Consider the following 27,592-nt stretch of genomic DNA (forward strand, 5'->3'; position numbering starts at 1 on the left):
ATTTCAAGATGTTACGAGGGGAAGAATGTGAGTTACGAATGACAGATGACTTTAATATTTAAGATTTTTTATTCAATGTTTAGAACAAAGTACATATACAAAGACTATACAGAAAAAAGCACCAGATAATGTACATAATAAATGATATCAATAAAATAACTGAACTATGAAGGAATATAATCTAATTTACAGAAGAAGTATAGACAATTAAATATGTAGTACCTATACAATAACAATTATGCTTATGTAAAAAAAGATATTAAATATACTCATCAATACAAACAATTCTAAACAGAACTACAAATTCAACCAATATCTTTAGTCTTAGAGGAAACTACTATTATAAGTAAAACCTATTTAAAGCTATAATGCAATATAGTCATCAATTGGTTTCCAAAATAGTTGATAAATATTATTATTATGGACTATGCCTGATAAAGACACATTTGCTCCTTTTCTGGTAAAAACAACCCAATCCACAATGCATGACTTGATAACAATGAGGCATTTTTCCATTTAGTAGTAGCTGATTTTAAAGCTGCGGTAATCAAGAAATCTGGAAGTTTGCTATTAATAACAGATAAGTTGGAAGTAAGTGACGCTGACTTACAAATGAATAATCTATGTGTTCCATTTTCTGAGATATTCAATATTTTAGTAATAATTTCCCAAACCTCGTTCCAAAACCTCTCAATAATATGACATTCATAAAATACATGTCGAAAAGTTCCAATATGTAAAGAACAATTCCAACAAGTAGGTGTATCCAAGTGTTTTGGATTAAATAGCTGTAATGGAGTCCATAGACAAAATGTGTAATATAGAGCAATCACTTTGGTGTAAAGAAACAGGCAGCCATCCTTAGATACTATTCAACCAAATTTTCCTCTAAATATCTGGAAATATATTTTTTTCTTCATATTTTTATAGCGTGAACTCGACCCAAATGTATTGGAGCACTTTTCATGAGCACCAGCTACATCACACATGGACACATTCATATTTTTGGTAAGCACGGGGAGATTAAGTGATTTGCCCAGAATCACAGGATGTGGTGTCGACCCCAAGGTTCGAAACTTGGTTTCCCAGCTCCCAAGTCGGCAGTCTAGCCGTGAGACCACATCCTCTCCCCAATTACATATTTAGTTCTGCATTCCTAAAGGAAGAAATAAAGTCAATATTATCTCCTGCACCATTGTTTAATTTTTTTATATAGCAATGACAGAGCATGGGATGATCATGCAATTGTTTGCATATACAATTCAAAATCCGAGGTAGTAGTACTAGGAAAATTATTTGAAAAGGAATGAAGGATGGAATTACACAAGACTTTATTTTTATAAATATCTGATGACTGTAATTTAAATCATAGAAAGTTAAAAAGGCATTGTTATGATAAACATCTTTTAAATAAAAAATACCTGCCTTAATCCAGGATTGCCAAAACTTTGAGTGGCAAGCTAGCTTAAACATAGGATTATACCATAGCGATAAATTTATTGTACGTGACAAAGGAGATTGAAAAATCAAATCTAAATCTAGGAGTATTCATTTAGTAGATTCCAGGAAATCTGATTTATTTAGTAGAGAAGCTGAATTAGGCATGGTAAACAATGCAGGTAAAGGAAATGGTGAAATCAAACTTTGTTCAATACAAAGCTATGATGGTGTGTTAGTAAACTCTGTATGTTGGAATCATAAGGTGCTTTGTTTTAAAATAAAAGCTTTAAGATAATTAAGAAAATATGGTAAAACAAATCCACCATTTCACTTTGCTTTTCATTTATATACCTCAAACAAGGAGACTTGTTATTCCAAATGAATTCTGAAAGACGTTTGTCCATATTCCTATAAAGCTTAAGTGGAAATTGAACAGGTATCATAGAAAGAAGATAGAAGAGTTTTTAGCAATACCCATTTTAATAGCATCAACTTTCCCCCACCAAGGTAAATGTAAAGCTGACCATTTTAGAAATGTCTCTTTAATATGATCTAGAATAGAATCACAATTTAAAGACACTGGTTATTTTATGGATTGGCAAAAAATTATACAAAGATTTTTAAGTTTATCTTTTAGCCAAATAATTTCTTTGTTCGGAAGAATATCAGGAGTACAATGAACACTTAAAGGAAAAAAAATCTGTTTTATTAGTATGTAGTGTATATCCTGAAATGTTTGAGTAAGTGTTGATTAAGTTCAGTAATAAGGGAATGGAAGACACAGGATTACCAATATATAGAAGAACATCATCAGCATAAAGTGCCCTTTTAATACAAACATTATTTATATTGAGACCCTCAATTACTGAAGAATTTCTAAGAGCAATTACTAAACGGTCAGTAGCAAAAAGGAAAAGCAAAGGAGATAAGGGGTAACCTTGTCTAGTACCCCTAAAAAGGAAAACATTATATGAAATGTGGCCATTAATAAAAAGTTTGGCAAACGGACCATAATATAAAGTGGATATCATACGAATAAACAAAGGTCCAAAATTAAATGCATACAAGGTACAGAAAAGATACTGCCAATGGACTTTATCAGAAGCCTTTTCCGTATCCAATGCCAGGACACCAGCCGATTGATGAAATGATGATTCTGCTTCAATTGCATGAAAAAATAATCGTATCTTATTCACAGAATGTCTATTTTTCATAAAGCCAGATTGATCAATGTGCACAATGCTAGGCAACACAGTAACTAACCAAGTTGCAAGGATCTTTCCATACAATATACAGTCTTAATTAATAAAAGAGATGGGGTGATAATTTGAAGCAATAGCAGTATCTTTATTAGGCTTCGGAAGGATAATAATCAAAACTTGAGTAAAGGACCTAAAAGTTTATCCTGTGTTACTGAAGTAAGTAAATAGATTGATTAAATGAGGTGAAGTGAAAATTCTTTATAAAATTCAGCAGGAATGCCATCTAGACCTGGAGATGTATGTGATTTGAGAGCTAAATGTATTTCCTCTAAAGGTATAGGTAACTCTAACTTATTTTGAACTAATGGAGAAATTTGAGGTAGACCACACCTATCCTAAAATTGATCAATATGTAACCTATCTTGAGGAGGAGATTTATTATACAAGGTTGAAACACAATTAATACATTCAATTACTATTTCCTTATAGGAAAGAGCCATTTGACCATTAGAACTCTGGATGGTATTAATTTGATTTTTGTCTTTCCTGATACAAAGATAATTCACCAGAAATCTTCCAGATCTATTCGCATTTAAGCAAAATTTAGCTTTGCAGTTAGATACATGCTTGCTTGCCCTGTTGCATAATATAGAAATTAATTTATAACTACATTTTTGTAATTGTGTCTTATATTTAATGTGATTAGATCTAATAAAAAGACGTTCATATTTTGCAATTTGTTTATCCAATTATTATGATAAATCGTTTCTCCTCTGACATATGCCTGAAATGCATCCCATCGATTAACCATTGAAGTAGAACCTTCAGTATTGAAGGATAAATAATCAGGAAATTGCAGTTAAAAATGTTGGTTTCTTTTCTTCATTAAGAATGACATTGGTATTCATGCACGACCCTGATATGGTTGAGAGGAGTTCAGACATAAAATGCATGACACGAGCGCATGATCAGAAATAACAATATTCTGGATTTTAGGATCAATATCTGAAGGTGACTGGATATCAATAAATAATCAATTCTAGAGTAGGAAGTATGAGGATTAGAAAATAAAGTGAATTGTTTTTATGTAGCATGATGTAAATGCCAAACATCTACCAATTTAGTAGTTTTAAAAAGGGCTTTCAAAGCAAAGTAAGATTTTGGAGGACGAAATTTGGCTATAGAAGTTTTATTGAGTAAAGGATCAAATATAGGGTTAAAATCACCAGCAATAATAAGTGGTACATTACCCAGTTTTAGCACTTCTGATGTGAAGAGAGACAAAAAATCTGGATCATCATTTGTAGGACCATGCACATTAATTAGATGCAAAACTGTAGTCTATAGTTTGATTTTAACTGAGGTAGCAGCCTTCAGATTCGAATTTGTAGGTAATATTTAAAGTTATATTTTTTTCAAAAGAATAGCAACTCCATTTTTATTATTGAGACCAGGAGAAGACATAATACTACCAACCCTATTTTATTCATGTATATTTTGTTTACGTTTGTTAGGCATATATGTATTTTTTTTCCTTCCATATCATGAAAGAACTTGTATTTAATATAGGCGAAGTAATAATAAGAAAAGATGGCAATTAGAAATAATACTTTGCCAAATGAAGCCGTACAGCAGATAAAACTAGCTGTGGGAGTGTTCTAGGCATCAGCCGCACCCTTTCCTGAGACTGACTCTGCCCCTGGGACAGAACAACACAGCAAACCCAGAGAGAGCTCACTGGATGAAGATCAATTGGAAGAGGCTCTGGAAAATAAATTAGCCAAGCCTCAACAAACAATGTCCTAAAAAGCGTTGGCCACAAGCGGTTTCCAAAGACAGAAACCAGCGGTGAGAGGAGCCCTAATCAGCAAACATTTCATGGATAAAGGACAGTCTCTGCACTAGCTCAGTGGGAGGCGCCCATCTTGATTTGTGCATCGTGTGACTCCCGACAGATGGCTTTCAAGAACAAATTCAGTGACCCAGGGTCACATGATGCTGAAGGAGAAGATTTTGAAGCCAGCCCTGCCATGGAACAGACTGTGGGTAATTCATTGGCTACATGGAGTAATGCTCCTACTGTCTCTTGAACATCCGCCTCCTCATCTATGTTGCCCTCTGTGTATAATGCATGATGTGATGTTAATCTGAGTTATATATATCTGTTTTGTGGGGGGGTAGAATCGAGAGCACTGTAGTTGCCACAGTGGGAGGAGCAAATGCGCAGGCTCTCAGAGTTAATGCATCCTGTGTGGTGCCATTGGATGTACCTTCACTGTGCCGGCTGGTGAGGTTTTCCTGTCAGCAGTGGCCCACGTGCTTTTTACACTATTACTAAACAGAGCTGGTATGTTTTTTGTGCAGAACAATTACACTGTAAAATGATTGATGTGAAATAAAAGAAAAAGATTGATGATGCACATGTCACGGGTCCTCATGTATGTGAGATAATACCTGCTGGGTATATCCTAAACCCTACATTGTATTTCTGATATATCTATGAGTCTACAGCACAGAAGCTGTGCTATTCATTGTGTCCGTTTTGTACAGCTGTGATATTACTGATATTAAGCCATTAGTGAATCTGTGTGATGTCCTCTGGGTCAACATTTATTTAGGAAATTTGGAGCAGCCTTCATAGGTGCACGTAGTGTTTGACAGTACACTCAGAAGTACATTCAACCTATAAGGAAATATATGAATGACAATAAATAATAGCTGATAAAGAAAAAATGAGTGTGTGAGAGAGCGAGATAGACAGCCTTTGTTTAAACCAGTTTGGGAGTATGTCAGTCCCCTCTGCTCTTCCCAGCGCTGCCTTTGTAAGATTATTGACAGATCGAACATAAAAGTTTATAACTAAGCAAATTAAAACTCATCATGTTGTTAAAAAATATGCATAATTTGAAGAGCAAACAAATAAAAGCACGTACTGCAAATAAGCATCAAGTTAAAACAGTTTAAATAAAATACCATAGAATAATTTATCCAGATAACTACTATATAGAGCATGGGATAAATCTCAAACAAGATCCAAGTAAAAAGGAAATTGAGAATACCGAATATCTTAACACTAGGCAAGTGTAACAATCGGGACAAGATCCTTAAAATAATAAAATGCTCTGTGCTAGCAGAAAATGAATACTCAAGCTGCATTACTAGCAATTGAGGGACTATCATTTTATGTCTAATCAGCCAAGCTGCATGCAGAAATTTGGAGACACGTATCACTATCCCCCTTGAGGACCTACTAACCTTTGCAAATTCTGAATGCGCTTACACTATATTGTGTAAGGGACATATAGGCACTACCCAACTGAATCACGGTTTGGAGTATTTTACTCAAAATTGTAATGTGTTCCTCTGTCCCATCAGCGAGACCACGTGCTTGAGTACTGCCTGAGAAAAATAATCAGGACCATTGTTTTGCTGGTATTCCCGTTAAATCGTGTCTAATTAAGTGCTTAATTTGAGCTGGTGGTTTCCAGTGCTGCGCCCCGGCACTAAATTGTCAACACCAGCGCTTGTGACAGTCTGCCTCAAGGTGGCGCTGTCTGGCTAATTTAGAGATGACCACAACAACAGTTAATTATTAATTCAATATACATTGAAAAATACTATTACTTGCCGCCCAAGCGATTCTTATAACTTTGGGGACCTGAAATAGTCCGAAATGTCACACTTGTAGGAGTGTGGTTGTTAGCAGTTGTGTAGGTAATCTCATTGAGTTATAATCATTGGCAGCATAGCGACGTAACCTACAGTGGCCTCCTGACGAGAACCCTGGCACTTATTTTTTTTTTACAAATTAAGCACTGATTCTAATTTCCACTTCAAATGGTAACAGTCTGTGCATACGTTCTAGGGCACATGGTAACTGCTGCTCTTTTTCTGTTCCACAGGACCGGAATTAGTAGAAGCTAATGCACAGCAGTTTCAGATCAACTCCAACAATGGGAAAATGTTGTTTTCTGCCAATGAAGATGAAGTTGTAGTCGGCACCGATAAACTTCGAGTCACAGGTTTGGAAATCTTTTCTTTTTGAGAAAGGAACGATGAAATGTGAAATGGCTGCCAGTGCAAATAAGTCAGACCTTAGCAACAGTGTTTATTGAACAGTCGTGCTTTGCCTAATGCTTATCTCCACTATAGACCGCACCATTGTAGTGCCAATCTCATACCTTCACCTCTCCTCCAGCCATAGGCTAATGTACCTTTGCCACCCCCTGCGGTTTACGATGTCAATAAAAATAAAACAACTGAGTGTTGAAAACCTCACTGCTGCATTATTGTGAGTATTTGTGCTGAATTGTGCATAGGTAGTTCAATGGCCATACATACTGTACTATTCAAAATCATATAATTTCACTCGACCTTTGAACAAATCAAAGTTTTCAAGTTAAATCAAAGCAGACCTTAGGGAAGCACCCATAGCTTGGATATGAGTTAAAGTGGAAATAATAGAAAACATGCAAAGTATAAAAAGGTATACTCTTGGATTTGGCTACAGACATTTTATATATTTATTGTTTCCAACACATATACCTAGACTGAACTTTGAGTTAGACCCCTGTTCTTGATTGGATTGCTATCTCAGATGCCTGATCTTCATATTATAGCTTTCCTCTCTATTCATGTTTTTTGTCCTCCCAGAAGTCTTTCAGTCTCACGGTGTTTTGATTGGATGAGTTGTGTGAACCCTTTTCCTGCTGACGTGATGGAACTGTTTTCCTTTTGCATTTTTATTAGTGTTTTATTTTGAGCCCTCGATGAAAGCATACAGCTTTCCTGGCTCTCGCCCCCCGCTGGCTTTGCTCCCAACCCTCCATTTATCATGCTGTCTTACCTGCACTCCCCACCCCTTCCTTGCCTCCTTGCTCAGCCAACAAACATTCTTCCCACTTCTTCCTTCTCTGTTTCTCTCTCTCCACCATCTTCCTGGCTCACCCTCTGTCTCCCTTCTCACTCAGCTAACACATACTCCACGTTACTTCCTTCCCCTTCTGCTCATTTGTGTCCTACTCCTGCCCATTTGTAATGCCTTAGAAAAAAATAATAAATTAAAAACAAGATCATATTTTCCAAGGTTTTTTTTTGCGTCAATCTGTAAACACACACAGCCTCATTTATACTCTGCTGAACTTTAGAAAAAATAAGAAAAATGTGCATTGATGTTTAATGTTAGAAATCAGGTACTTGGTTGAAGTGGGTATGAGCCCTTTTCAAGCAAGCACCACTTATTCCTAATAAGGGTGGAAAACCATGGATGTAAACTAAACCTTGCGCTTAACCCTCTGGTAACGTGGATACACGCAGTCTGGCTTAACTTAAGAGCAATATGTAAGGTAATTATGTAACACAAAACAGTACTACAATGAAACCACAACACTAAAATGGTCCCAAACAGATTTAGAAAAATAGAGTACATTTTAATAAATACAATGGCACCAAAATGTCAAAATCCAATCAGTAGATCTTGAGATATTTAGTTTCAAAGTATTAGAGAAAATAGCGCTTAGAAATGGAAAGCACTGAAGCACTCGGAGTCGGCCCAAAGCCAAGTAGTTTGAGAAGGACACACGGAAGTCATGCTGGCGTCGAGGAGCAAGGTGGGCCCAGTAAAAGAGTTACCTTCGAGCTGGGCGCAAACAATGCAAGCGTTCACAGAGTCGGCAGCGCCACCCGGCAATGTTCGCTCACACTGTGGGAGTCAAGGTGATCGATGATTAGAGCTGCTTGTCATCTGAGTCGAGGAGATCCGCATCCATGGTGCGAGAGATGAAGTGGACGTCGGACCGGGGTGGATGTCGTTCAGGAGCCGATGGGCGTCTGAGTCACTGAAGCTGTGGATTGGGGTTTGCTTCAGAACTGGAGTCAGGAAGCCACTGTTGTTGTCGGAGTTGGACAGGGGGCTGCTGGACTGCAGAACCACTGGTAGCTTTCGATTGGAGTCGGGGCATCAGGAAATTCGGAAGTCATTGATCGGAACCGCTTCGGAGCCGAAGTCGGAGATCTCTGTGTCGCTCGGAGTCAATGATCAGAAACATGCCCGAATAGTAGGGAAGAGAACCCTCTTTCAGCACCCAAGGGTCCTTTAGGACAAGCACCTTCAAAAGCAGAAAAGCAGCAAGCAACGACCAGGTCATGTTCTGGTCAGGGAAAAGCAAGGGAGGCCTCTGCAACTTTTAGTGCTGAAAATTCAAGCAGGGGCCAGTCAACTGGTTCTTGACGTCACTGATGAGTCTTGAAAGAGAGTCTCTCATAAAGCACGGCAAACAGCTGTGCTGTCTTGTCTTATACTTTCCAGTCCAATGATAATCTGAGGCAGTCGGTGAGATGGGCTTTTTTATCCAGGTGCAAACCTTTGAATTGAGAGGCAGAGTATTGACACCAAACCCTGCCCTGAGCAGTTCCTCTCCCATCCCTCATAGATGCCTAGATGTCTGACCCCTGGAGTGTTGGTCATTGTGTGAGTTTGAAAACAGGTCATTGAAATATAAGTGGTGTGAGTTTCAGCTCCACTCCCTCATCGTACGCCAAGCGTTCACCTCTCAGCACACCCAGCCCCTGTGGTCTAGTATGTCGTTCCAATTCACAACCGAGAGAGACATTCATCAGCCTGCGAGACAGGGAGACTACACCCAGAAAAGGCCCCAGAGACTGCAGGCAGAAAAATAGCAACTTTCTAAAAGTGGTATTTTTAACATTAGGAGCTAAAATCCATCTTCACCACTTAAGAGGATTTTAAATTCAAATGCAAAAGCGTAAGAATTGCGTCTCTAGCTGCTCCCATTCCAAGTCTAGTCTTTAGTGGTTTGCACAAAGGAGAATCAGTGTTAAGCGAGTCAGGCCTTGAAGCATTGAAAGTCGAATTTGGGAGATTTTCACTGTCAGGACATGTAAAACTTAAATGACAGAAGTCCTACTTTTTAACTTAACAGCACCCTTCCCTCCAAGCGGAAAAGGCCTACTATAGGGTGACACAAATGTAATAAAAAGGAAGGTGTGAGGCTTGGCAGGTGTTTATCCTGCCAAGTCGTCATAGTAGTTTTAAAACTACACTGGCAGGCTGCAGGAGTGCAGGCCTGAGACCTAGGTTTAGAGCTACAGTAGTGGGTGGCACAATGTGTGCTGTAGCTTACTTGTAGTATTTAATGTACAGGTCCTGGGTACCAAAGTACCACTTACTAGGCACTTATCAGTAAATTAAATGTTTCAGACAGGTGCATACCAATTGCAACATGTTTAGGGGTGGACTGGTTATCAGTGAGAAAGTGCGCAAAGTTCTAAAGCCAACAAAAATGTATTCAGCAACAAAAAGACCGAAGGTAAAATGTCTAGGAAGTGACAACTTAATGGATTGCCGGTCCAACACATAGCACTTATTCCTCATATCGTAACGCTGTCTGCCCCATCAGCAAAAGGTTGCTGAATGTGCTCAAAATAAGTGGATGTCTGAACTGGACAGTGGGATAACAGTGAACAGTTAAATTGTGGGATTTGTTTAATCCAGCTTTATTATAGCACTTTTTCCTCATGGCAGTTATTGAGTTGAGGTGGTTGTTCACTAAATGTTGGATGAAAGCTTGTTTTTAAAAGGTGGTCCAAAGCAGCTTTTCATCCATCTTTTAATAAGAAACATTCTGCTCTAAATTATAGTTGTGTATTGTCTATACGTAAAGAATGTTGACAGACGCACACCCTATTCGGTTTATTATTGTAGTAGAATGAGATCATACTTTGAAGAGTTTTCCTGTAACCACAAGCACCCCACTGTCTGTGCTGTGTGCATGCGTGTTAGGTGGGGAGCAGATGAGGCTAGTGTGGGGTTACTATGTGTGCAAGTCAAACGGGCCACAAGACATTGATAGACTTCATTATATCAGCACACAGCATTAAAGCATTACTAACGAGGTACATAGCTATCAACAGTGGTGCAGTCATATTCCCTCCCAAGCACTAAGCCATCAGTGCTCCATCCACTGTTGACTCCCAAGAGTGAACCCTAGCACCTGACAGGCCGTTTCTTCTTTTGAAATCTTGTGTGTGCACCAGTGCCACTGTCAAGATTGATATATAGAGTATCTCCTGCTGCACATTATAAGGAAATTGCAAGTCACCCAAGAGTTCGATGACCATATAGATTAACAGGCTCAAAGGCCAAGTTGCTATATAATGTTATGGAACTCTGAGGTCTAGCGCCTAAACCCATGTGGATAGCCAACAGCCCCAGCTGCACATTGCCTTCGGCAGTGTGCGGGATGGCATAGGGACTGGAGCCAATTGCCTGTATGCGGCCAACCCACCACAAACACTTGCTCCGCCCTTTGTTATGGTTTTCAGATCCTGCAGGATTTTTGTGGGTGGTAATGTGGCCCCTTCACTCCTGTGAGACTCCTGCGGGTGCAGGAGAATCCCGCTTGCTCCAACAAAAGTCCTGCGGGATTGCAGCAATCAAAATAGTTTAAGTAAAATGTGGTCCTTCTGGGCCGCCCACAAGGTCCAGGGAGTCAGGGTACCACTACCCTGCCCTCTTAAACCTTATTTTTTAAAAGTTTCTAGACAATGGGCCAAATTCCCATGTCCTGAAATGGCAGCTGCAACACTTCTAATGTTGCTCCAGAGATATTGCCAAATTAAAAATTGCTCTTCCTATGGTAACTAGGTCTTGACTATAACTACACAGTGGCGACTGCCACTGGTATGAGTCTGAATGAATGAATGAATGGTAGATTTATAAAGCACACGGATATTATGAGGAGTGTCCCGTAACTGGCAGGAGAGCCCAGATGCCCAGCCCCATACCGAAGAACTACTTTTTCCCAGAGAAAAAACAAGTCTTCCTTTTTTCCCAGAAGATGGGCTCCGAAACAGTCCATCACAGTTTACAGGGGAGCTTATTCCAGGCCTTGGCATTCAGAAATAAAAGGCCTTACCGCCCCTTCGAACCCTCCTAAAGCACGGAATAAATAAAAGAGAAGCGGAAGAGTAGCATGTCTGTGTGTGTGTGTATATTTATATATAATCGATCCATTCCAATTGCAAGTGCCACTGGGTATTTATAGCTATGTCTGCATTTTCATAGAAAAATATTCTTTGTACTCTTAATAACTTTAGTTCAGTTTGACTCATCTTTACAAAACTTTCTTGAAAAAAGTCTCATCCACCTCAGCTGCTTCCTGGAAAGTTTTGTGGTGATCTGTCAAGCTAGGGCTGACAAACGGAGGATCCCAAAACGTGTTTTTCCCATTCCTTTTTTCCTTTGGAATATTGAACAGCGATATCCCAGAAACTGCTAAACAGAATTACACCAAATTTAGCAGGAAGCTAGAAGTTGGTCCAGAGATCGTACTTTTTGTAATTTGGTGTAAATCCCTTCAATAGTTTTTGAGCAATTGAAGCTCAAAATCTCACGCTGCGGAGGATCCGTGGGGCAGACAGATCTCCAGGTGAGATCTGATTGGCAATCACCACCTTAACAAGGATGTGGCAGCAGTTACCTTAGGACTCAGTCCTGAGTCCTACAAAAATGTTAAGCATAGATATAAGGGGGCAGATTGGGATAACTTTCCACCCTGGACAAAAAGGTTTTTAAAAAAAAGAAATGTGTCCAAATTCAAAAACTCCTCTCCTACCCAAACTCGCAGGCTTCCACGCTACAGAAAAAAAAAAACTGACTGCAACATTAGAAATGACATAATTGATGACAAGACTGTGCTTAGTGGGGGCGCGAGCTATAGTTACTTTAGGGCATGAATTATAGTTACTTGAGATAACTATAACTGGTAAATTTCAGTGGTTTTGTTCTTTCAAAACGGTATGAATTCACTGAGATTTCATCTAACCATACATTTCTTTCTTCAGTAAAAAAGCACACACACACACACACCAGCCCCCCTCCTCACAATGCAGAAAGGAAGACAAGCACTCCGGTGCACGGGAATCATTTATTGCATACAGCAACAGCTTCAGGACAAACAGATATGTTTCCGCAGATATCTGCCTTGGTCACTGTGTCCGTGCCATTTTGCTAAATCTATACATAGTCACATGAACGAGACATCACAAAGAACATAGGTAAAAGACTCATGAGTAACATTAATGCAACATATTTTTAACGGAAATGTTTTAATTAATTCTTTCTTCGAAATAACACATGACATAAAGTATCACATTTATCAAAAGTGCTACTTTAGGATTCACTGCACAGTTGTGTAACAGTGGAATGCTGTAGTACTGAAGCGGTATACAGCCCACTTATGAGGACATGTATTGCAGAGGCCTCTAGTCTTGCGTGCACACTGTATCAGTGATATCACAATTGGGATTGCTCATCTCCCTCCCCCTCCATTTCCACATCATAATACCTAAGCTAGGGTCCTGAAATTTTGTGGAACTTCTTGGGGCAACCTCTAGCCTGTTATGTCACCATTTTGGCCACCATATAAAGGTCCATTCCAATTTTCCATTCCCAAAGGGTGGGTGGCTCGGGGACTCCCCAATGCCTTGCTACACCACATTTCCCACCACAAGCCCCAGGTTGCAAAAGAGTAGTTTACTTCTGGGTACATCTTCATCAATGGGTATCCCCAACAGAATAAATTTAGGATCAATAGGTAAGCTGACGTCCAGGATGCTACTGAGTTCCTCAATCACCATTGACCAACATGTAATTATTACAGAGCAGGGCCCCGCCTATGTATAAATGACCCATTCCTGTCTCCACATCCTATGCAGTTAGGTGTCTCTGCCCTATCAAATCTATATAGGCAGGCCTTATCATAGTAAACTCGGTGAAGGGACTTAAATTGGATCAGTCGTAGGCGAGAATTGATTGCCACCTCCCTTTTGTGCATCAATGCTGCCTCCTAGGCTGTGTTGCCTAGTTGCCCTATTTCGCCCGCCCATTTCCCCCCTGAGTTTCCCCAGGGTGTCCGGAACATTGTTGATGATTGTCTTATTTGCCCAGGAGACTGATTTCCTGGTTATCCCCCCTTGGAAGAGCCATCCCTCCAGTGATGCATATTCTGGAAGGTCATCTACCTCTATCATCTCCATCTGCCAGGCGTGATGTACCAGCAAATATCTATAATAGTATAGGATGTTATTCAGTTGATATTTCTGCTGCAGGGAACTAAAGTTAAACAATGCTACCAACCCACCCCAGACACTTACTCCCCCCTTATTGTTATGGTTAAGTTAAACAATGCACTCTCCTTAATGAGGTGCTCTAGTTTAGAAATCCCAATCTTGTCCCATTGCCGGAAACCAGTTAACTTCTCAAATAACTTCAACTGTGCCCTCACCCATAAGGGTGTCTCCCATATCAGTCTTTTGTCCCATTTCATCATCTTCTCCACCCCTTTCCAAGCATCAATCATCAAATGGGTTGCTGTCAGTAGATTTCTAGACCCTGTCCCCCCATATAAGTAATCGAGTACCAACGGGTTTGAACTTGGTTCTCTTTAGTGCATATGTTGGATGATCTCCAGGTATATACCTTTAGTTGTTAACTACTATTAAGTGTGATACTCAATAGTATGCCTGGACAGTGGGGAGGGAAATGCCCCTGTTGTATTGTTTGCTTTGCAGTGTCCCCAGTGCCACTCTTGGATGACCACCATTCCATAACAGCGTCCTGACCTCACCATCTATTTTAGTGAACATTTCTTCTGGGACCCTGTGATAGGTGTTTTGGAGTATGTATAAGAGTTTCAGGAGTGCAACCACCCTAATAGTGTCGGAGAAAAAGTCCTCCACCTTTCCACGTCTCCATGGAGTCCATACCTTTCATATGTTATGGTCAAGGCTGACTTCTTCTTTGTAGGTCATGTATATCCCCAAGTATTTAAATACCTGCCTATCCAGGTGCAGCTGCCCAGGGTAGTCTGATTTAGCAAAGGGGCCTCCTACAGGATATGGACTAATCTCATCCCAGTTGATGCCATATCCCACACGGGCTCCATACCTTTCAACTATCTGGAAAATAACTGGTAGCATGTCAGTTGGTTTGGTGACATATATGAGGATAACATCAGCATACATTACTCAATTCCCCATCTCTTATCCGAAACCCTGACAGGTCAGGATGAGTTCTAATTAAGCAGGTTAAGGGTTCTAACACAAGAGCAAATAGAAGGGGTGATAGGGGGCACCCCTGTCTTGTTCCCCTCTCTATAGAAAATGTATTAGATAATTCTCCATTCACTCTAAGTCTACAACCAGGACTTTGTAAAGAAGATCAATCCATGCAATAAATTTGGGACCAAATCCGAACAGCATCAAATGCCTTTTCAGCATCCAGGGACAACATTATGTGCGAGTCTCTCCTGGACTGAACCACCTCAAGTCAGTTATAAAGTCGACAAATGTTGAGCCTGGTCAATCTTTTGGGCATAAAGCCGGATTGGTCTCAATGTATTAGGTTATTATTGACCAGAAGGAGTCTAATGGCTAATATCTTAGCTAAGATTTTTGTTTCGATGATCAGGAGGGAGATCGAATGGAATGAACAGCACTGTGTTGTTGGTTTGCCTGGTTTATGGATCACTGCAATGGTGGCGCAGTGGTGATCTGGAAGACATGCACCCATTTCCTTGCCTTCAGTGAACATATTAGATAAGGGCCTAGGAGCTGGTTATTCCTCTTAAAAAGTTCTGTCATGATGCCATTAGGACCTGGTGTTTTTCTGGTTTTCAAGTTGCCAATAGCTGTCAGTACTTCTACTAAGCCTACCTCTTCTTCTAGGGTCTGTCGGTCATCCCTCCTCAGTTGGGAGTGATATCTCCCCAGGCAAGTGTATATTTGGGCAGCGTCAGTCAATGGCCGGGTCCTTCAGAAAGCCGTTAGTACCTTGGAAACTTGTCTGTGATATCCTTCTGTGTAACGCAGGAGATCCCATCATCTCCAATAATCTCCTTTACCCAATTAGCCTCTGCTGCTTTCCCCAGCCAAGCTAGCAGTCGCCAAGCTTTATCCCCTGTATTGCACAAATGATGCTGCATGGATAGGATCACAGCCCTGGCTTTCCTGATGTGCCAGTACCTGGTATTCTCTGCAGGTTATCTCGATTGTATGCAATACAACTGGATCTGCGTGGGCCCTGGTCTGCCTTATAACTCCGTGTCTGCTCCAGTTCCTCCATTTCCTGTACTTCCATTTTGTTCCTGTGGGCTATGATATTTGCACCCTATTACTACTTATCATGCCTCCCACAAAACTAGGGTGCACGCCACTGAGTCCTTTTTTCATTAAAATACAGTTCTGTGTCTATTCTGATTTCGCTAGACACTGTTTCATTTTTCAATTTCCAAGCATTCAACTTTCAGGTCTGCGCCTCCCGATGTGGAACATCAGCCAAAGCGGGGAGTGGTCGCACAGTACCCTGGCCAAGTTTTCGGCTCTTTCCTGCCCCTTTACCTCCCCAGCTGGCATGAAGATGTAGTCCAGTCTAGGGAACACCCTGTGTGCACCTGAGTAGTAGGAGTATGTATGGTCAGTAGGATGATGGAAGCACCAAAGGTCTTAAAGCGCCATGTGTCTGCAAAGACCCCCAGGATTGTTTCCTTCTGAGAACCATTTACTGGGCTAGTGCGGTTTAGGGACAGGTCCATAACTTCATTTAAGTCACCCCCAATGATGTGAGCAGAGGAGTCCGTCTCCAGCAACACCCTTGCCACTGCATCCAAAGTTGGCTTTTGGAGTCTCAGGGGCATATACACTGATTCCGTTTACTGCCACATAGGTCCCGTTTGAGTCAACCCATGCTTTCTCTACATGGAAGAGGATGTTTTCCTCACCAAGATAGCTACTCCATAGAATCCTGTAGTAAAACCCACATGTGCTAATGTTATATATGCACCTCTTCCCTGGAAACTACAGCACTCTTGCAAGAGTACTACGTCAGATTTGTGTCTCCTAATGTTTCTAGCCCCTAGTCCCCCATAACCTTGTTACCCAGCCCATTATATTCCATGCCAATACAGAGTACTTCCTGTCACTCAGCTCACCTGGGCCTGGCATCCACATTGTATTTTTTCAATTCGGCCCTCCACAGTAAACCCCACCGTAGGCACCTGTACTTGTCAGCAGTGCATCCCACTTGTAGCAACAACTTATTCTTCACATCTACATTCTCCCTGCCCCAACTCCCCCACCACTCTCCCTGCCACCCGCACATGTCCCCCAACTCACCAACTTGGCAACCATGTAACGTGTCTAGCCAGAATGATCTGTCGCCGTCCCTCCCCTCACGCAAAACCCCTCTACAACTTTAACCAGTCCCTAGATCATTTGTTTGATACCTGTGGGGAAAATAAAAAACATTAAAATAATAACAACTGATGATAGAACTGTGTAGACTCCTTATCACGTGTCGTTGGAGCTCCCTATGTGGAAGGGTCTCTCTCTGATGAAGGGTGATGCCCCAAAACCGGTCCCAGGAAGCTTATTTCCGGTCCAGGAAGGACCTGGCTTGGCAGTTCGGGCTGGACTGTTCCCACAAGGATCAGTTTCAAGACTGATTTGAATATGGCTGGGTCCAAACTAGGGTGGTGTGGTGGAGCAAAAGAATGATGGATTTAACCCAGATCCTTGTGACTGGGGGTGAATGTTTGCATTGTCCAGCATTCCATCCATCAATTGTTTCTTTTGCATATGTCGCCCTAAGTGGTAAGGGTATGCCCAGACAAGGGTCCAGTGCTCACTACACCACTGGATTCAAGCTAGCCTGGCTGATGAAGGGTGATGCCCAGACACTGGTCCCAGCATGCTTGTTTTCAGTCCAGGGAGGACATGGCTTCGCAGTTCGGGCTGGACTGTTCCCACAAGGAACAGGGTCAAGACTGATTTGCATATGGCTGGGTGGAAACTGGGATGGTGTGGTGAGCAAAAGAATGATGTATTTCACCCCGATCCTTGTGACTGGGGGTGAATGTTTGCATTGTTCAGCATTCCGCCAATCAGTTGTTACTTTTGCATATGTCGCCCTAAGTGGTGAGGGTATGCACAGACAAGGGTCCAGTGCTCACTACACCACTGGATTCAAGCTAGCCTGGCTGATGAAGGGTGATGCCCTGAAACCGGTCCCAGGATGCTTGTTTCCGTTCCAGGGAGGACCTGGCTTGGCAGTTCGGGCTGGCCTGTTCCCGCAAGCAACAGGGTCAAGACTGATTTGCATATGGCTGAGTCCAAACAGGGGTGGTGTGGTGAGCAAAACAATGATGGATTTAACACAGATCCTTGTGACTGCGGGTGGATGTTTGCATTGTCCAGTATTCCGTCCATCAATTGTTTCTGTTGCATATTAACATTAATTGGTTAGATCTCTGTGTTCATTGCTGTATTACACCCTAGTGGGCTATCCCCAAGAATGGTTTAAATAAAATGAAAGGTGTGTGGGTGCACAATGTACATACATGTAATGTAAAGTGCAAACTAACAGAATCAAAAGCAGTTGTATCATCTCCAACCCACCTGGGTCCTAATCCCCCAAGTGTCTCCTAACTGAAGAACACAGTCTGGTGTTGCCAAACAACTCATGTTAAGAGCAGCAAAGCCCCTGATGCTATGTTACTTGCGTTCCTATAGGCCACATGTGACCTGTCCCAGATTTTAGAATTTCTCCTTGCCCCTGAGCGTGATCTGCAATAAAATAAATAAACAAGTATTGAAACCAAGCAAAACAGCTTTCTATAACAAACAGCAGCAAGAGCAAACTCGTACCTACAGAGTAAGTTCAAGTAGACATTCCCTCATATCAGAAGAACTAGACAGATTACAGATGCACATATAATTCCTCATCACAGTTCAGTCCTCCAGGTTCCTCACTGATGGTGGCTAGTAGAAATCTGGACTCCAGTATCCTTCATTTATTTTCTCTATTACCCCCTCTCACTTCCTTAGGGATGCTATTGATCACACTGTATTTGAGTCTCGTCTCATCACCTCCATGTATGGAGTGGAAGTGTCTTGATTTTTAATAGCTCTCAAGTGCTGTAAAATTCTCTTATGTACCTGCAGGATGGTGCTCCCTACATACGTTTTCAGACATGTACACTTGAGTACACCACTTATGTGCTCTTGCATATATGGTGTCCCTTGATTTTGTGGGCATCCCTGCAAAACATATCTATTTCAGTGATGTTTTCTCCCATTCTACAAGCTTTACATTTTTTTAAGTCATCCTTGGGTTTAAGTCATGTAGTTTTCTCTGTCCTGACATCACTCCTCACCACAGTGTCTCGTATAGATATAGCTCTCCTAAAGGTGACCCGAGTCTTTTTTTTTAGAGAGACCCCGCCTCATTACTGGATCACTTGTGGGGAGGTACCAGTGGTTCCCCATGGCAGTTCTAAAACCTTGGTGGGAGATGTGATAGATGGTGTTATAAAACTATGTTTTTCTGTTTGGTTCTATGTTTCCTTTGTAGGCCAAAAAGAATATCATCCATTTTCAGTATGGCTACCTTCTTACATGCAGTCTCTAATGTGGTGTTGTTGTAATTCCTGTACTTAAATCTGTTTACCATATCAGCTTGTACTTTTTCAACTCCTTTCCTGGTGCTACAGATGCTTTTTGTTCAAAGGAGGACCCCGTAGTGAGAGATTAGGGGACCATCCACAGCACTGACAACTCCTGCTGTAGAGGGAAACCTCAAAAGTCTATGTGAACCTGAGGGCCCAATGAGGGCTGAAACAGCTGTGGTGATTGTCAGCCCAGTCAGGGCTGTAACTGCTTTTGTGAACTTACCAGCCCAGTCAGAGCTGCAAATGTTGTGGTGAATGTGTTGACCCAGACAGAGGTGCTACTGCTTTGATGATCGTGGTTGCATGGCCAAAGCTGCAAGTGCTAAGGTGATTCTTTTGTCCCAGTCAGAGCTTCAATTGCCTTGTTAATCACATCGGCCCAGACGGAGTACTTGTTTTGGCTTCATCCATTTCACCAGCAGGGTGGGACTGCAGCATCCAGGCCCTCACATGTTCCAAAGTGCCATTTCAGCCTAATAACACTCAACTGTACCATGGAAGCTGCATAAGAAGGGACATGGACCACATCTGGTTCCCTTGGCAACTTCCAAGCCTGCCTCCATGTAACCCAACTCAAAAGAATCAGAGCTAACTTCCTACCCACTATACCATCAGGGGTAAGAAAACGCAGTAAACCTGAAATGATAGTTCATTTGGCTTTGGGCACCAGCAAAATCTGTAAGTAACAAAGATTTATGCTTCATCCATAATTTTTTAGGTGGACAACCTGATCAAAGGTCACCCAAGTGGGAGGTAGCACTAGGGGGAATCAGCAGGTGTATCTCATTATCTCTCCCTTCCAAGATGCTCATGGGTCAGCATCCTATAGTGATCCCTTATTTATTTTTATTTTTTTACGAGGCCCTGGCAGCTGCAAAGTGCTGCTGGGCCACTCACTTCCTTTTTCTGCACCTTGTGTTCACTTTTCTTGTATCTTTAACATTGTATTTACTACTCTAACATCACCTTCTGCCATGTTGCAATGCTAAATTGAAAATGGCCATTGTGCATTGAGACACTCACATCGTGAAACATGTGTCCACATCACCATCCATTTTAGAATGGGTTTTCTTTAATAGAAATTCCATATTGAGATTGCTATCTCTGAATGAGCATGTAACTGTATGCATGCACACCTGTGCCATTGCAAAAAGCATTGGCAAAGCCAACCTCTCACCCAATTAAAGCTGAGAACTTTTGGCTTTGCTTTGTTTTTAAGAAACTGAATGGCTAAGGAAAGGTATGTTTTGACCAGTGACCTGCAGTTGTTCTTGTTGATTTCTCTTCCAATATAAATTAGGTAATAATGTATTATTTAAGTAATAGCTTATGTTTGCCATTAGCAAGTATGTATATTAACGGAAGGCTTTAGATGGGAATATTAAACACCACAGACACTCATGTCTCAAGTTAGTTTGAGAATAACTATATCTGGAGAGACTAATAACTATTAAGAGAGACTATTAACCATGCTGTGATATCTTACATAGTGTAAGAAAAATGCCACCCTGCATGCCATATTCTCAGGCGACATACTCAGGCGACTTTCTTAATTGATAAAAGATTTGGGACAGAATGGTTTTCGAAATTTCATTTCTGACATAAACTTTCTCTTTATGTTTGAGTCTTTGAAGAGATTGCATAGTTGCAAATTGTTAATGTTGATAAATATTAATACAAACATATGGATACAACATATTAACTAATACTAAATATATGTAGGTGCATTTTATATAATGATATCACAAAGATGGACCCCTACTGCTTTCTTTAATCATGTGAGTGTAGCGTCAAGTCTTAACAAACAACTAAGTTGTTCTCATTTTGCACTGTGCTGTACGAAATAAATAATTAAGGAAGCAATTTAAAAAGATGACTAAGACAGTAGCTACACATACAGGGCACTATTCACAAAGGTAAAGTATCGACTATATTTTTATAAATCCCACCCTCAAATTATTTGTTAAGGATTACACAGCTTTGGGGTCTCAATTTAGCGACCACAACCCTATTCATTTGATTTTGGGAGGGGGGTGGGGGGGTGAGTATTGGCCTTAATTTGGATGTTAATAAATGGGCTCCCACAGGAGTAATTAGGAATACAGATCAGGGCCATTGACTGAAATGGAGTATGGTCATTCCAGCAGATTTCTGTAATGAGCTAGTCAATAAAGTAGGGACAGAGTTGTGTTGTGATAGTAAAGCAGGAGATGATGGTGTCCTCAGTGCATACGATAAAATCAGTAGGCAAGTGGCACAAGATCTTTCGTACCCCCTTAAAGAATGCGTAAACAAAGGAGAAAGGTGGTTTGATCATAGTTGTTAAGTTGCACACCAAAAATGAATGGGTGCGCTAAAAAACAGACCACAAGATAAGATCTTTATTGCTGTCTGTAGGAAAGATTATAAATTAGCAATACATAGTCGTAAAATAGAAATTAAAAATGATACTTTTATGGAATTAACGTCAATTGATGTGTTAAAAAACAGCGCCAAATTCTGGAGTATAGTGAATCGACCTTTCTTCTCTGATAGTAAAGGCAGTTTATTGGAGTGTAATATTTCCGAAGAGGATTGGTAAAACCATTTTAAAGCTATATATGGGGTCTGGGAAGATAGTGAACCTAGGAACTCCATTTACGTTGGTAAGAAATATCACCTAACTTTTACAGATAGTGAAATAGCAAAGGCTATTGCCCTAATGTCCAAAAATAAAGCACCCGGCCCGCATGGTGTTCCTGCCGACCTTTTCATAACCAATATACCCCTCTGGTCTAAATTGCTAGCTAATGTTTTTAATAAAGCCTGTAAAGTGGGTTTACCACAATCCTGGCCGCGATCAGTAATAGTACCAGTTTTTAAAAAGGGTTCAAGAAGTGACCTGCACCGCTATAGGCCAATTTCTCTGATCGATTCAGCTGTAAAGGTTTTAGGTAGAGTGGTTCTGGTTCTGGCCAAGCTTACACACTGGCTGAATGACTCGAACATCCTCTCTAATCTCCAGTATGGATTTAGGAAAGGTAGAGGTACCACAGACCAGTGCCTGAACTTGCTCCTGTTGACCGGAAAATACACGATGGCGAAGAAGGGCACACTTCATCTAGCCTTTAAGGACCTTTCTTCGGCTTTTGACTGAGTCAACAAGTCCAAGTTATGGCATCTACTACTGAAATTAGGACTAGATGAAAACATTGTAAATTTTTGGGCGGATTTGCATCAAGATCTGGGTGCCACAGTATGATTCGATGCAAAAGGCAACTTATCACGTAGCATCTGTATAATTAAAGGAGTGAGACAGAGCTGTATTTTAGCCCCACTCTTATTCAATCTATATATTAACAACCTTGAAACAGTTTTATCGGGTGCTAGTATGGATATTCCCGGCATAGGAGAGACTCCGGATATTACCCGCATAGGAGAGATTCCGGCCCTCCTCCAGGCAGGCAACAGCAAATAAGCTGGCGGTGCCGTTCCTAATCAGAATACGGATTCTGATTAGGAACTGCACCACCAGCGTATTTGCTGTTGCCTGCCTGGACGCGAGCACTAAAAGTGCGCCGAGTATTGGTGCTTAGCATTTTACTTTCGATTGCTCTCACCACTGAGTGACTTACACTACAGCCGGGACGGAAGTATAACCGGTGGAGAGATACTTTTTTATCCTAGTGATCTGTCCAATAGCCCTGAAGAAGTCGTGGGTTTACACCCTGACGAAACACGTGTTGGCTGGGCACCTGAAGCATAAATAAACCACACGGAAAAAAAACGTCAAACCGACTACTGTTATTGTTATGTACATAAGATACTTGTAGTATCAATACTGTTAATAAGGATTACATGTGCACAGGCTACTTGTATAATTGTATCAAGGACTTCGGTCCATTTTGGGGGTTTTAGGTTATTCCTTACCTGTAGCACCGTACATTGTATAATTTTGCTTTACAAAGACGTTTACGACTGGAAGAGCCATCACATACCGCATCACTACAAACCCTCTGCTGGTATTAATATATTAAGTTATATTTGAGATTTTTCTCATTGCTTTCCACCTTCTGTAGGAAATCTTTAGCAGTTCACATCACATGTGCAACAGCATAAGAGGTGACAGATGGACGCATGTAGTAAAGCAGATGCAGCAATGGGGCCAGTTGGGGATCCACAGGACCCCTCTAGAAGTGAAATTTTGACGGCCGTACTGATGACAAGAGATGAAATGGTGACCAGAATCGGTGCTTGGCGAACAAAGTTAATCTTCGTAGATGTGACCTGCGCAAGGTCTCGGACCGAGTCACCATGACAGAACAAAACGTGAATGCCCTACAAATGGAGATCAAATCCCTACGGGACAAGGAAAGTGATCAAGCTGGATGAGCCTGCCGAAGACCAGGAGGGATGCTTGTGGAGAAACAACCTGAGATTTGTGGGATTTCCGGAACGAGCAGAGGGGCCATCCGCAAGACTGTTTTTAGAAGACTGGATACCGAAAGTCCTAGCTCCGGGCAAATGATCTAAATTTTTCAGTATTGAAAGGGCGCACGGGGTGCTGGTTCCTCCTCTGTGCCCTGGAGCGCCGCCACAAGCCATTATAGCCCAATTCTTCAACTATCAGGATCTTCTACAGTCCACTCGTAACAACTCGAATCTACACTATGAAGGTCAACATATAGCAATAATCCCGGACTATACATAGAGGGTACAGGACCAACGCCATACCTTATTGGCATGGAAAAAGACGCATGAGGGAAGCTGGGCTGAAGTACACCCTCCTTTACCCAGCCAGGCTCAGAGTTGAATACAAAGGCAGAGCCCTATTCTTCGGGTCGGCCGGGGAGGCATCAGACTGGATGGACGCTACAGGAGACAGGGAGCCTCGACGACCGTCACAGATGCATTCAGGATAAAATGAGGAATCAATAGACCGGACGGGAAGGCAACGAAGGCTGTCTGATGGACCAGGACTCAGAGACACAAGCGATTCCGGGAGGGTCAGGGTATGCGAGGATGGTACTCTACAGGTGGTAACAGGATCACCGAACTCGGACCTGACAACATCAGAGGTCATACCGGACACTAATATGGGTTGAATACAGGATGGATGGGGGAGACTGATTCGAGGGCCATGAACAACCAGATAAGTGACACGAAGTAATTCAAATGGTACATATGTAGTCAATGTCCTAATTTTATGACAGAAGGTGAGGAACATTTGTGCAAGTGTGCCGCAGATGGGAGGGGACACGTCCCTCAATAGTGGCTGGATCCTGTTTGAGGAGCTGGAGGCCTTGGCCTCGCCCTTGGGTGGGGGTTTGAATGCTTGCATGGCACCTATGAGAACGTTTTTGGTCAACACATTAATCAACTGGATTTATTCTGCATATTGTGTTTGAGAATGTTAATGCTGAGTTTTCTGGTAACACTCAAGAATCACGAGGGGGGTGGTATAGGGCGGGGGATAATCCTGCTCATTCGTTATGATAATGGAAGAGATGGTTTTATTACACTGCCCAGTGGTTGGGGGGCTATGGGAGTTCAATGTGTTTCAGTTGTTATATACAGTTACTAGGGTAGTTTAGGGAATCTGTGTCTGATCTGTGATACACAACAGCTCGTTCAGTCCAATGGAGTAATGACGGGTGAGACCAGAGACGGGACGCCAAGTACATGCTATGGCTCCTTCCCTGACAAAACCTGGACTATCCGGCAGATGGCATCGCTGGAAAAGCGCAAAAGAGTGTACTCCTACCTACGGAGGTATAAAATAGCTATTGCAGGACTACAGGAAACACATGTATGGGGTTACACATTACCGCATATTAGATGTAGGTGGTGTGGCCATCTATATGCCACTTCCTTTTCATGATTTGCTAGGGGGCTTTGATCTGGATTGCCCTGGGGACTTCTTTTCAGCACCTACACCACCTCCTTGACCCTGAGGGACACTTCGTGATATTATACGGAAGGCTAGACGGTCATGAGATGTGTTTTATAAACGTGCATGCACCTAATGCAGATGCTCCTTCCTTTTTTTACGATATGCTGGCGGCGGCAACTCCATACTTGGGTGGGGACATTATTCTCTTTGGGGATGTTAATTGTGTGATGGATGGGGTGTTGGATCACAAACCTCCCCAAGCGAACACGAAGCCAGGCATGACTGGGGCACTAATGGATGTAATGAGAGAGATGGGGCTTGTCGATGCATGGCGGGTCAGACACACGGATAGTAGGACATTCTCATGTCATACCCCTGCAACTAATACTAATACAGCAGACTCAACCAGGTCCTCTGATCACAGAATTTGATGAACAGGGTGGAGGAAGTACTGTACCTTCCCAGATATATCTCGGATCATTCACCAGTACTGTTAACTTTAAATATGGGCCGGTTCACGGCGGCAATTCCCACGTGGCGGCTCCAAACAGAGGCACTCTCAGATCCACCATTCGCTGGGAAGTTTGAGGAAGAAATTTCTAATTATTTTGATTTGAATTGGGGCTCGGCAACATCAAAGGGTGTGAAATGGGAGGCATTGAAAGTGGTGGTACGGGCCTTGCTACGACCTATGGGGTCTCAAAGCAGCTCGAGAGAGATATTCAGGTGGTAGAAAGGAGGTTAACTGAGCTGCAAGGGGCACTGCCTAAGTACCCTGACTGATTGAATGGATGGCGGGAGGCAAGGGAGGAATTTCTAGCTGCGTCATGTAGATTAGAGAAATTTCAATACACCGTGTATCCACAACGCCTCCATGTGGAGGGGGAACCCTCGGGAGCACTCCTTGCAAAGTTGATCCAGAACGAGACGCCGGTGTCACCTATTGTCCAGATGAAAACTTCTGCTGGGCGCACGGTGTACAGTCAACAGTTAATCTTGGATACTTAGGCGGACCACCTGGCTGGAGTATATGCAGGTCGACCGGATCCAACTCCGGAGGAGCTGGAGCAGTTCCTCACTGCGTTGAACCTACCAAGGTTAGATGATGAGGCCAGCCAGCTGCTGAGTGATCCGATTTTAAAGGAGGAAGTACTGGGAAATATTAAGTCCCTGAGATCAACCAAAAGCTCTGGAAGTGAATTTAATAAGGGGTACACCCATGCTTTGGCAGACCGCCTACGGGAGGTATATAACGAAGCTCTTCAAAAATCAACACTCCCACCCTCTATGAGTGAGGCAGTAGTGGTGATGCTTCCTAAAGTAGACAGGGAAGTCCAGCTTCCGGGATCATATAGACCCATTTCCCTATCAAATATTGACATGAAGGTCCTCAGTGGGATCATGGCAGCACGATTACAACCATACATGCAAAGGCTAATACATCCGGATCAGGCGGGCTTTATCCACAAACGCAATACAACTCTTAATCCAAGGCGATTAGCTCATGTATGGCATTTGCCCACGCCACAACAGGAAGACTGCTCTCTCGCGCTGTTGGATATCGAACAAGCGTTTGACTCCATGGGATGGGAATACCTCTGGGAAGTATGGCGGGTAATGAGCGTAGCAGAACAATTCCTGCAATGGACCCAGCTGTTATACGCAGAACCCAAGGCAAGGATTAAACTGGGTGGGATGGTGTCACAGGCGTTTTGGCTGCGACGTGGTACCAGACAGGGATGTCCTCTGTCGCCGTTACTTTTTGCCATGGCCATGGAGCCTTTAGCAGCGCTCCTACGAGGAGAGGTGGAGGATTTTGGGATTAAGTTGGGAGAGACTAACCATGTGGTGTCTTTGCATGAGGATGACACTTTGGTGTACGCCTGGGATTCTCTACATGCAATCCCAATTTTGCTGGATGCCCTGGAGCTGTTTGGCAATGTATTAGGGCTGTGGATTATCCGTAGGAAATCTAAATTAATCCCATTTGGAACACTTGCTGCAATTCCAGATGAGGAACTGCTGGAGGTGGGCTCCTATGGGTAAGAACCTTGCCCGATACCTAGGGGTCAGGTTAGCAGAGTCAGTTGAACAGTACCTAACGCTCAGCATAATTCATCCATATGGTCTGGTCTTGCCCAGAATTACAAGAATTACAGATGTCCTGACTACGCTACAAGGAGTGACAGGGTGGGAGATAGCAGAAGAGATTCAAGTGATGCTGCTAGGCTTGCTTCCTAGACCCACGAATAAAGGTTTGAGTAGGAGATTCGTCATCCTGCGATTAGTGCTGGCGAAATGCCAGATTGCCATATCATGGCTGAGCTGTCGACCGCCCATAATGATGCAATGGAAACGAGACATGACGGAATGCACATTGGCTGAGATACACAGAATGCAACAGACTAGGAGGGATGAAAAGGTGGAGGATGACATGCGGGCATGGAGTGCGATGTCGGGTGAACTGGCGAATGACAGAGAGGACAATGAAATAAACGAGGAAGAGGATGGGAATATGCAGGAAGGAAGAGGATCAGAGGGTATGCAGGAGA

General features: G+C 42.2%; 1 protein-coding gene across 3 annotated transcripts in view; it reads left to right on the forward strand.

The window, feature by feature from the left end:
• SGCG (sarcoglycan gamma) overlaps nt 1-27,592 on the forward strand; it is a 1,080,151-nt gene that overhangs the window by 917,184 nt on the left and 135,375 nt on the right. For all 3 annotated transcript variants that reach the window (XM_078657093.1, XM_078657094.1, XM_078657095.1), the window contains exon 5: nt 6,545-6,664. In XM_078657093.1, the coding sequence (XP_078513219.1) occupies nt 6,545-6,664 (120 nt within the window). The remainder of the gene's footprint in view (nt 1-6,544; nt 6,665-27,592) is intronic.

The sequence above is a fragment of the Lissotriton helveticus genome, chromosome 8 (assembly GCF_964261635.1).
Source record: "Lissotriton helveticus chromosome 8, aLisHel1.1, whole genome shotgun sequence".
Lineage (NCBI taxonomy): Eukaryota > Metazoa > Chordata > Amphibia > Caudata > Salamandridae > Lissotriton > Lissotriton helveticus.